The 10,423-nt window shown below is 39.0% G+C and overlaps 1 protein-coding gene across 1 annotated transcript in view; it reads left to right on the top strand.

Moving 5' to 3' along the window:
• Positions 1-1,639: 1,639 nt before the first annotated feature.
• Positions 1,640-10,423, top strand: part of CD44 (CD44 molecule (Indian blood group)) — a gene marked incomplete at its 5' end in the record, with an annotated part of 10,400 nt that continues 1,616 nt past the window's right edge. The window contains 4 exons of the mRNA XM_009696079.1: positions 1,640-1,897; positions 2,829-3,014; positions 6,373-6,495; positions 7,938-8,016. Of these exons, the coding sequence (XP_009694381.1) occupies positions 1,640-1,897; positions 2,829-3,014; positions 6,373-6,495; positions 7,938-8,016 (646 nt within the window). The remainder of the gene's footprint in view (positions 1,898-2,828; positions 3,015-6,372; positions 6,496-7,937; positions 8,017-10,423) is intronic.

The following is a 10,423-nucleotide window of genomic DNA, read 5'->3' as shown; positions in this document are numbered from 1 at the left end:
GTCTTTCTCATCCTGGGGGTCTACAATCTTAGTGTGAACTTGCAGTGCAAACATTTTTATGATTTTGTTGCATGTGTTCATCCCAACAAGAATTGCTGTTAAGGATATTTTTTCATTGGGTCCTCTGTTTCTTATGTCCCCCAGCTTTTCTCAGTTTGATTTTTGTTAGAAGGTGATACTGAGAAAGCAATTGCTTAGTGTGGGTGGCAGGTGGTGTAAATGAATCATAGACTTAAAAACAGTTTTTCATGTCTAATCATTCCTGGTCTTGGCTTTGCCACAGAGTCTCTTAATACTGTAAACTTTGAAATAACTTACTGCAGTTTGATCATGTAGTTTTGCAACGTTCTAACTTCAGTTCCTAAGCTCTGCATGTTATCCAATTAACATTATCCCCAATCAAAGGATTGCTTTTTTATTCTAATATTTTTATTGTTTAATAGTGAATTTTTATGACATTGTAGTGCTTTGGAACTTCTTGCATTTTTCTTGCATTTTCTAAAAAACCAAAAAATTCTAATGAAAAATTAGCATTTAGGCTTTCCCTTTTCTTTTTCAAACCGCATTTTCACCAGGATTATTTAATCTGCAGCATTTAGAATTTGCCAAACAGCTATGAAAACCAAAGATTCTGTGGATTAAAACACACAGTAGAGAAATTCTTTTCTCTACTCCCTACTCCTGTTTTCTAAATATGGAAGAGATCCTGTAAACCTCTCACAGTTCATTGTCCCCATCCTGTTAAGGTTTATGTGGTTTGACAGATCAATTGCAAATATGAAAACCCAAGTACGATTTTGCAATTTATTCAAATGTTTTCAATCAAGTCATTCTAATCTTATTCCTATGTAATGGCAGGAATTCTTATATCTATTTTATTCTGAAAATATTTTTTTTTCCTCCTTTCTAAGTAATGATTACTAGGTATTTTCAAAACTAACACTTTAGGCTACTGTTGTCTGGAAATGCATCTTTTGGTTTCTCATTTTCCTTAGTGATGTTAACTTTTGGTGGTGTAATTTTGAATGAATATTCAACTTTATTATTCAGTTAATATTTAGGAGTGCTTGGAAATTCTGAAAGTGCATTTAGTTAAGCTGTGCCTATTTCTTAGCTTGCTTTTGTGACATCCTTACTCTTTTGCATTAGCAGCAGTCCTAGCACTGCCAGAACGATATGTGAAGGATGTTCATTAAATGATTTCATTCTTTAATTTTCCATTTGAATTAATTTTAAATTCTTTTCTTGGGAGACTAGCACACATTCTTATGATCATCTCATGGAAAAAGAGAGATGCCTAAATAAACTGAAAAAGGCATTTTTTTAACATGATGGTATTGTCAGTCTCAAATAGTCAGATCTAAGTGGCTGCTACCTACTCTTTGAAAGTCTTCACATGCTTTAATCGACACAAATTTAGGAAATGAATAAGCAACTATTAAAGTGATCAATAGAGTATTAGTGAAGGAACAGACAAATCAAAAATAGCATGACATGTACAGAAGATTTTGTTTGCTTGTGGGTTTTTTTTTCCTCACTGTATTCTACATAGGCTAAAAAAACCCAAAACCGTAGAGCTTGCTAAATAAAATAAAGAGGGAAAAATATGTAAGGTAGGGTTTTGTAAACATCTTTGAAGTTAACTTAGCCATCATCACAACACTCACAGCCTCCACTGATGTTCTGAAACCAGAAGATACAACCCAGGAAGTGTGGGCACCTCGCATTGTGGTAACAGCTGTTGCCTCTCCTGACGATGCCCACCATGAAGACCCAACTCGACCACCTCTGCCTTCAGATGATGAACCAGGACAGGGAACTGAAGGCAGCACGCATCCCACAGATGCCCCTGGGGATGAGGTCCTCCACAGGACCACAGCCAGTACAAGCAAAGCTGGTGATGACGCTCCTCTGACGGGTACCAGTAAGAATAATGGCTCATACTCATTTCTCATGCCTGGTGTGAAATGAGGCATTATTTCTTCTGAAATTGACTGCTTTCCCTGTCTTTCTCATCCTGGGGGTCTAAAGTCTCGGTGTGGACTTGCAGTGCAAAAATCTGTGGTGGGATCTGTGCTGTTGATAGAATTGCTTTCTGGACAAGGCATAGGGGACTCCTTGCTGGGACACTTGGCAGTTTCTGTCCTTTGCTGAAGCATGTTTTTGGGTGGCCTCCTGACTGTTCTGCCAGACACGCACACTTTGCTGATTCTGAATCGCCCAGCCCCATCTTCCCTTTATGCACATGAGCGGGATGAGGCTTGACACGCTTTGGGACCATGATGGGTGTGGTGGCGGTGCTCTGGCAGGTTAATGGGATGCCTTGCTCCTGTGACTGAGCAGCAGCCAAACCATCACTGGGGAGTGCTGTCCTGGTGGTGAGGGCAGGGCAGTCATAGAAGAATGACATCCCATAAAGTCTGCCTTCAATTCCCTACTTCACCTGACCGGTGGATTGCCGGGCAAGACTGCCACAGATCTGGCTGCAGTCATGGCTGTTCACTCCTGAGTTACAGGGTCAGGTTGTTGCTGCTGTGGTCTCTTCTTCTGAAGATCTTCCCTCTCCATCTGTCACTGGGCTCTGTACATGTAGCCGGCGTCACCCGCCAACATGGTGAGCACGTACATGGTGCTTAAGGATCTCTCAGGAGCCAGTGACAGTGGGGAAGAAGAAGGGCAGGCCTTTGTGTCTTCTCTCCTTCTGTGCTTTGAATGAGGAAGATGGACGTGCCTTCTGGCTTGCTGTGGTGCAGGGAAGCGGGAAATAATGTGGGTGGTGGTTTTGTGAGCGCACACTTTTAAAGCTGATTGCGCCGTCACCGTGGCAGTCTCTGAGGCCGTGGATGGTGTTAACCCAGAGAAAGCAACCACGGAGCCACTGGCACCTGGCACTGCACCTGGAAGGGAGAACGAGGAAGCCAACACCACGGACGGCTCCTATGTCAATGGGATACCTGGAGTTTTGTCAGACATTGAAGATCGATTTAACCAGTTACGGACTCCTCTTCCTACTAGTAAGAACTATGAATTATGAACATTTTCATTTATCCATCAGTCAGTTTATATTTTGGGCAGTGGTTGTTGTCCAAAAACATATGTACTAATCATAATTGTAAATTATTGTCATATTATGATTCCCTTTTTGGTTTTTATTATTGTTTATACCCTGCTTATAAAATGCCGTTAAAGGGAATCTCTTTAACGTGCAAAGGATTGGACATTTGCTAAAAGGCTGAAAATAGTGTTTTGCAAATAACCTTTTCTTATGTTCCGTTACCTGTATGTGTAACACAACTATTGTTACTGCTATATGTATAACACAACTATTACAGTGAAGAAGCGTAAACTTTCTCGTTGTGCCCATACATACGTGCTAGAATTTTGTCTTTCTTTTTTGCTGGGCACAAGTGATAGCTCTGTAACACTTAGGTGTCTGTCACTTTTTCCCCAATCAGTGTTCCCTCTACATTAGTTGAATATGTGTCAAAAGAAAGGTAATTCTCTGTCAATTTTTTTTTTTTCCGAGGTGTATTTGCTGTTCGTATCTCGCCAGTGATTAATTATAACTATGTTACTGGGCTGTAACTGACATTTCATTTGTGAACAACTACTTTTTTTTTTTAATGGATTATTCTGATAGAGTTAGTGCAGTTAACAGTAACAGTGTTTACTTACTACGCTACATACAACCTTTCTTTTTTTGTGTGTATGGTCACATGCTAATAGTACGGGAAATGAAGGGACTTTTCCTTATTCCCAAATGCAGTGTCCATACAAATAATTATCCTAACAGTAAGTTTTTTCCAAATGCTGCTTCTCATGCACACTTAATCCAAATACTATTTTCATGCACTTTCTTGGAAGTTAGTGGACAATCCCAGGGTAGATTTTGGCCAGTGCTCTGTGGACATTCATTGCACATAAGCGAGATTATGTACCTATATTTTAATAGCATTATACAGTAAACACTTTAAAGATGATTCTGTTATTAATTAATTAGTTAATGTTAATTCATACATTCTCAGGTAGAATTTGGCCTACTGGGTTTGTTTCAGAATTTTATATAAATGCAGTAAAATCAACCCTATCAAAATGACTTGATTGATAGAATTTTGACATAGGCACAGCAATATACATGCAAAACATGTATTTGATAGAATTTTATTGGAAAGATAAATCTATATTTAATAATGGTTTCTTATTACAACAAACTCAATTCTTGACTTTCGCTGCCCTATTCATTAATTAATCCAAGCTGCCTCCTTAATTTTATGTGCAGACATTACACACTATGAAAAAATGTTTGCTACATTTCTGTTTTGAGCACATAAAACCTGTAAGAACTGGTTTGAAGATCATCTTCAAGGTGAATGTCTGCGTCAAATCTTTGTGTTGTCAGTGCCCTGGCAAAGGCTCGTAAGGTCGTATTCCCAAAACTCTTCCTTTTTTCCTTTATCTTCTCTTGGTGCTTTTTAAAAACACAATACAAGGGAATTGCTAGGACACTACCATCACCATAAAAAAGTTTATTTATTGAAGGATTCATTCATTTGTAATGTTGTCCCATAGAACTGTAATGGAATGGAAAAGATTCATGAATGTATTGGCAGACTATAGTTAAAGGCTTTCTGCAAGCAAACAAATGGCTTGATGTGCTACCCTGCTTTATTTCACTTGCTTTTTCTCTACAGCAATGTTCAAGCTGTGGTCTGCCATCACACTAATGACTGAGCTGTTGTCCACGTGTCCGTGGAGTAACAAATCAGTCCACTGAAGGAATCTAAAAAATAACTATCAGAACAAAAAAAAATCCAGTATGTTATTAAAATGAAACGCAGAGAGCTTTTGAGGATCCTGCCCTGCCACTCGCAAGTACCCCCCCAGGGCCAGAACATCTGGGGAGGGGACTGCATCCTGCTGCTGCTTCTCCAGGCAGGGGAAGGGCAAATGCAGCGGTTCTCTAAAAGCAAGAATTTTAGTAAATGTCTGAGTGACTTTCTAAGGGGATTTGTGGTGGAAAAGCTCTGGCATTTTTCAAGGATGATATAAAGCACCTTAAAAAAAAATCCGCTGAGATGTGGGGTGGGCAAGTAAGTATGTTCCTCTGGGTCCGCTTTCTTGGAGGCTAGATCAGGACCCTTAGCTGCTGAATTAGTGCTCTGTCCTTTGTGGTGAGATAGCACAAAAGAGCTCACCAGTCAATAAGTTTCTTGTTAATAAAAATAATGAAAACATCTGGAAGATTCGTGAGCTACTTGCTGGCTAAGCTTAACAGAGGGAAAAAAATGTGCTTCTCAGTTTTGTATTTGCCAGCTGCTGTTAGGAAATGAGATCAGAAATGTTGGCTACAAATGAGTTGCAATGTGTGTTAAAGAAAAAAAAAGAAACCCACAACTTTACAGCTGATTAGAGTAAGTGCTTAATTTGCTCTGTTAGAGTCTGGAAGAATTCAGAGAGGTGGAGATCTGTAATATCTTTTTTTTAGTGATAATGAAGTAGTGATCCCAAATGAAATCACTGTATCTATAGTCTGCTGATAATTTTAGATTTGGGATACCCATATGGCCACAGCGTGGACCAGAAATGTAATTGCATAAAAGTTCAAGTGGTATGGCCAGCATAGCAAATACTTGATACTGGAAGTATGCATTTTGTTTTAAGATCTAATATTGTCTTGGAACCAAATTACACAACTTATTAAAAAGGACAAGGGGATCTACCTGTAAGTTTACAGAGATCATTTTTTCTATTAGGAAAATATTTTGAATTTTTAAAGTCCCACTCTATGCGTAGCTGTCAGATTTTAAACCATTCAGAGAACTATCTTATTTTATGAAAGCATTAGACTTTGAGAAATTCAGTTGTATCCTTTGTAGGCATAAAATAAAAAGTTTCAAAATTTCTACATATTGGTCATTTTAGGTTTAAATAAAAAGTAAAGTTTCCCCCCACCCCTTCTTTTCACACTCTCTTTTCCCCATGGAATAGGCAAGATGCTTTACTTCTATGACAAAAACCTCTTCAAAAAGTTGCCAACATTCACGTCTTTTTACATTTTCTCCAGAAAAATTCTAGGCAATTATAATTGCATTTTGGTTCACGAAAGTATAGCATAATCAAAACCAATACATATGAGAGAGACAAGAGGGGAAACCCATGAGTTTTGTTATTCAAAATACTAAAACTAGCCATAGTTCAAATCAATATGATTATTACAGTCTATGTAATCATTTTCCGTATAAATACATTTTAATGACCTCAGCATGCACTTCCTAGAATATGGTTTTTTAATTGTGAAAGTCATAGTCTTTGCACCTTGCTGTTAAATATTCACTAAGCATATTTGGCCTAACGGATAGTTTTGTTCTTTAGGATCCACCTCTGGTATATATGGTAATCAAGGACCACACAAGGGACATTATGAATCCACTACTTTCCCTGGAGAGACCACAACAACAACAATAGTTTCACAACAAAGGTCGTCCCGGGTACCAGGTAGGTTTTTGGTCATATGTTTTAACAATTTAAGCACAGTATTGTATTAATATGAACTGAAGTAAGTGATGAAAATGCAGTTCAAGTACAGTTGTTCAGTCTTTGTTCTGAGTCAGATAATATTCAGCATTTTCACTAGTAGTATGAAAAATGGAGCATATTGTAACTGATATAATTTTCCAGCAATATCAAGATGAGAGTAATCATACATTTGAAGAATGAGATCAAGATCCAAATAACCATTATAAATTGATACAACATCAGGCAAAATTCAGTAAAAATATATGCTAAGTATCATATCCATGAGCGTGTTCGGTGAAAATAATAGCTGAGACAAGTATTGCAGAATAGGGCTTGCAGATTAAAATGGAATAGAAAGAAGCCAACACCATGGTACAATTGCAAAAGAATGCAAATATATTCTGGGACATATTAACAGTAAAGTCATTTTTAAAACAGAGAAAGTAATTATCCCACTCTACTTAGGCCTAGCAAGTCCAGAGCTGAAGCTCTGTGTTCAGTTCAAGGCATTGCATTAATTACCAAGAAAAAAATGGAGAAGAGCACAAAGAAAGGTAACCTTGAAGCACCTTTTGAAGAGCTCATAGTTTTCAGAGAAAGCTGAAGGGAGATACAAGAAGAGTATGCTACAAAAAGAATGCTTATCAGTTTTTCACCATGGAGTAATAATAATTAACTAATTAGAAGAAGTAATTTGTTTCAAATGAAAAGTAGGAGACCTGTTGAACAAGGGAGACTTGTTTCAAACACACACAATAAAGGAGTTAACTCTTAGGAGAGGATCTCTGTCTTATAATGGTAGTACAGCATAAAGAATAGGCTACTGGGAAGGTTGTGAAGTCTCCTTTATTAAAAATGTTAAGAGCAAATGGAATGTTCCTCAGCCATCTTCTTATTGACCCTGTTTCGCTGAAGGGAAATGTGGCTGACATGACCTCTTAGGGTCTCTTTCAGTTTTGTAGTTCCGTTTTTTTTTTTTTTTTATTTAGAGTTTGCCCCCAAAATACCTCCTAAAGTAAAATTTTAAATGAAAAAATGAACATTTCACCCAACCTGAAAGTCATCTGGCTTTTGTGCCTGGGCTTGCAGGTGTATCATGGCTAAGCCTTTTCTTTTGCTCTTGGATTAAATCAGTGATATAAAACTCCTCTTCACCTATGCCCACCAAAGTGCAGTGCTTACAGGTGCTAGCAGTGATGGGGCGTTTCATCTGAGTTGGCCTGCGTATAGCTGAATGATGAAAATGTATTCAATTGGCACAGAAGCACTTTGTAAAACAAACAAACATTCACGCAAGCTAGGAAAAAAGCCTGACAGTTTAGAGAATGTAAAAGAGCTGGTGTTCTTGCAGTTCTGTGAAACAGCAAAGCTACCCAAGATATGTTAACATGCTCTCTCCCCTCCCTCCACTCTCCCAACAGATTGGTTGATCATAGTTGCCACTCTTGTGGCACTTGCCTTGGTTCTTGCAGTGTGCATTGCTGTTAACAGTCGGAGAAGGTAAGGTAGTCCCTTTACTTTTTCAAAACACACTGCCTTGCTATTTTCTTCATCGTAAAGGCTTCAAAGCTTCTTGAAAGAGCAGAGTAGCCCAACACAGGAAAGAGCTTCCTCTGCGAAGCTCCGCGACTTGGGGTGCGAGGGCCCAGGTCACCGTGTCCTGCGCGGGTCACACGTCAGCCTTCACACTCATGTGGAACCACGTGAAGTCGGTAGCTGTACAAACCGTTTGGTCTTTACTTGTAGATAGAAACTAACTGTATATAGATCACAGAGAACTAATTATTCTCTGCCTATGACTTATTAGTAGGAAAATCCTGTCCACTGAGAGTGAAAACTATGTGAGATGGACAGAGACAGTAGCAACGACAGGATGAGCCAAGTAGAATCCTCCACCATTAGCAGTGTTGTCTGTGTACAGTGTGAAGGGCTGTGTTAGACAATCACTGTCACAGGATTAATTTGTTCCTTCCAAACAAAAGGCAGTATCACAGCTGGCAGTCACAGCAATATATTCTAACATTGCTATCAGAGCAGTCCATAGCTTTATTTACTCCACTTTACAGACGAGGAAGCTGAGGAATAGAAAGTTGCAGTGATCTGTGCAAAGTTAGCCAGGAAATTTGAAAAAACTCTAGCCTAAAGGATAGGCAATAATGTTCTTAACTCTTTCTTTTCTCTGGGGGCTGTTCTGAGGTTACTTCTCAATTATCTTAAACAGCTTTTTGCTACTTGAATGTTAAAGTTGAACCTTTTAACAGAATAACTATTTTCTACTTGAATTTGAACTTTTTTTGTCTGAGTAACCATATAATCTGTGTATATTTTTGTTCAAGAAGCAGTGAGCAAATTTATTCCTAGTCTGCTGGTTGCAGGAAAGCACATGTTAATGCTTCCGTGAAATAGTGTCGAGGTCCTCCAAAGCATGGCGTGGGTGCCAGAACAAAGCACTGAGCAACCCAGGCTGTCCCTGCCCATAATGCAGAAGGCTTCTGTGAGACAAAAGAGTGCAAACGGAATGCCAGATTGTCGGGCAGAGTAAACTGAAACAATTTTGCTGAAGTCGGTAGTTAGATGCCACGTGGTATGTTTGCCCTATGACTGTATCCACAAGATCAGTGCTTCTCTGATAGTATTGTTAGAGACGTGTTGAAAAAAAAGAAAGCTATCAAGCATATGGTGAGACAGAAAACTCTACAACTTTCTTTCTGTGAAGTCATTCTGGAGTTACATAGCCTGAATGGTATGGCTTATTGATTTATACGTTACTCTCTTGTGCCTTTATAAGTAGAGACTGCCATTGTTTCCTCCCTCTTAACCCAGAGTCACCATAGGAACAGACAAACAGGGCCACTATGGCCAATTATAGAGTGCATCTGACAAGAAATGAAACAATCTCAGAGCTGTAAATTATGCCCTGGATACTGTTAATGGAAAACATATCTTTGACTTGGAGCTTCCCTGCAGCTGGGAGTGAGTCACAAAGAGAGAAAGCGCGTGTGGATGCATGAATGTGTGCGAATGCATGGGTTAGACCCTAGTAACAAGTGTCAATCACTGCGAGGAAGGCTTTTTGAAGCAGGGACGTACTCTGGTATGCTTGAAACAAGTGGCATTTTTTTCTTTCACTTTAGCAGGATCCAAATGATAACATGAATAAGTCAAAAATCCTTTCTTCAGCTATTCTGATAAGTGCTAATACACTGAAAATTCATAGCACGGTAGTTGCTGTGCTGTCAGCGTACTGCACGTGAATGCCAACTAATCCAAAACTAATGCTGCAGCAGTGCTGGGAGAAAACTGGAGCGCTGAGAAAGGAGGACTGAGCATTTCTGTGTTAGCTGAGCAGGAAGTGAGAACATTTCAAGCGTTAATTTATTTAAAAAGTGACAATCTGTGTTTTTACTTGTGTAATGCTGTCAGTTATGCCATTTTTTAAATGAATGCTAGCTGCAGCATCTCCATTTTCAATCTCATTCGGGTTGTCTGAAAAAGCCTAATGAAGTGTACGCCTTAGTTTCAAGGTAAACTTCCTGATTCAGAAATCAATGGATTGGATTTAGCCTTTCTAGGTGGGAGGTTGGCAAATCAGCATGGCAGAAATTTCAAGCGTTTCAAACAAGCAATTGGGCCTTCTCAGTAAACAGCAAATTGCTTGGCTACAGTATTTCCTTTTTTTTTTTAAAAAAAAAAAAAATAGTATTGGTGTTGTCCTAAGTTATCTTAACCAAAAACCAAAACAGCCAAGGATCAGCGTGGTCCTAATTAGTTATTTAGTCTTCTTGTTGCCTCTGTTTGGTGTCTGTTGTAAAAAGTGTTAGGGTCCAACAGCAGATGCTGCCCAGCCTGACCATCCCATCAGGAACGACACCCTGAACTGCTCTTCCAAGAGGCTGTGGAGCTCCAC

Source organism: Cariama cristata, unplaced genomic scaffold, assembly GCF_000690535.1.
Source record: "Cariama cristata isolate BGI_N322 unplaced genomic scaffold, ASM69053v1 scaffold16972, whole genome shotgun sequence".
NCBI classification, from domain to species: Eukaryota; Metazoa; Chordata; class Aves; order Cariamiformes; family Cariamidae; genus Cariama; species Cariama cristata.
The sequence above is the reverse complement of the archived record's forward strand: the minus strand, read 5'-3'. Positions and strand labels throughout refer to the sequence as shown.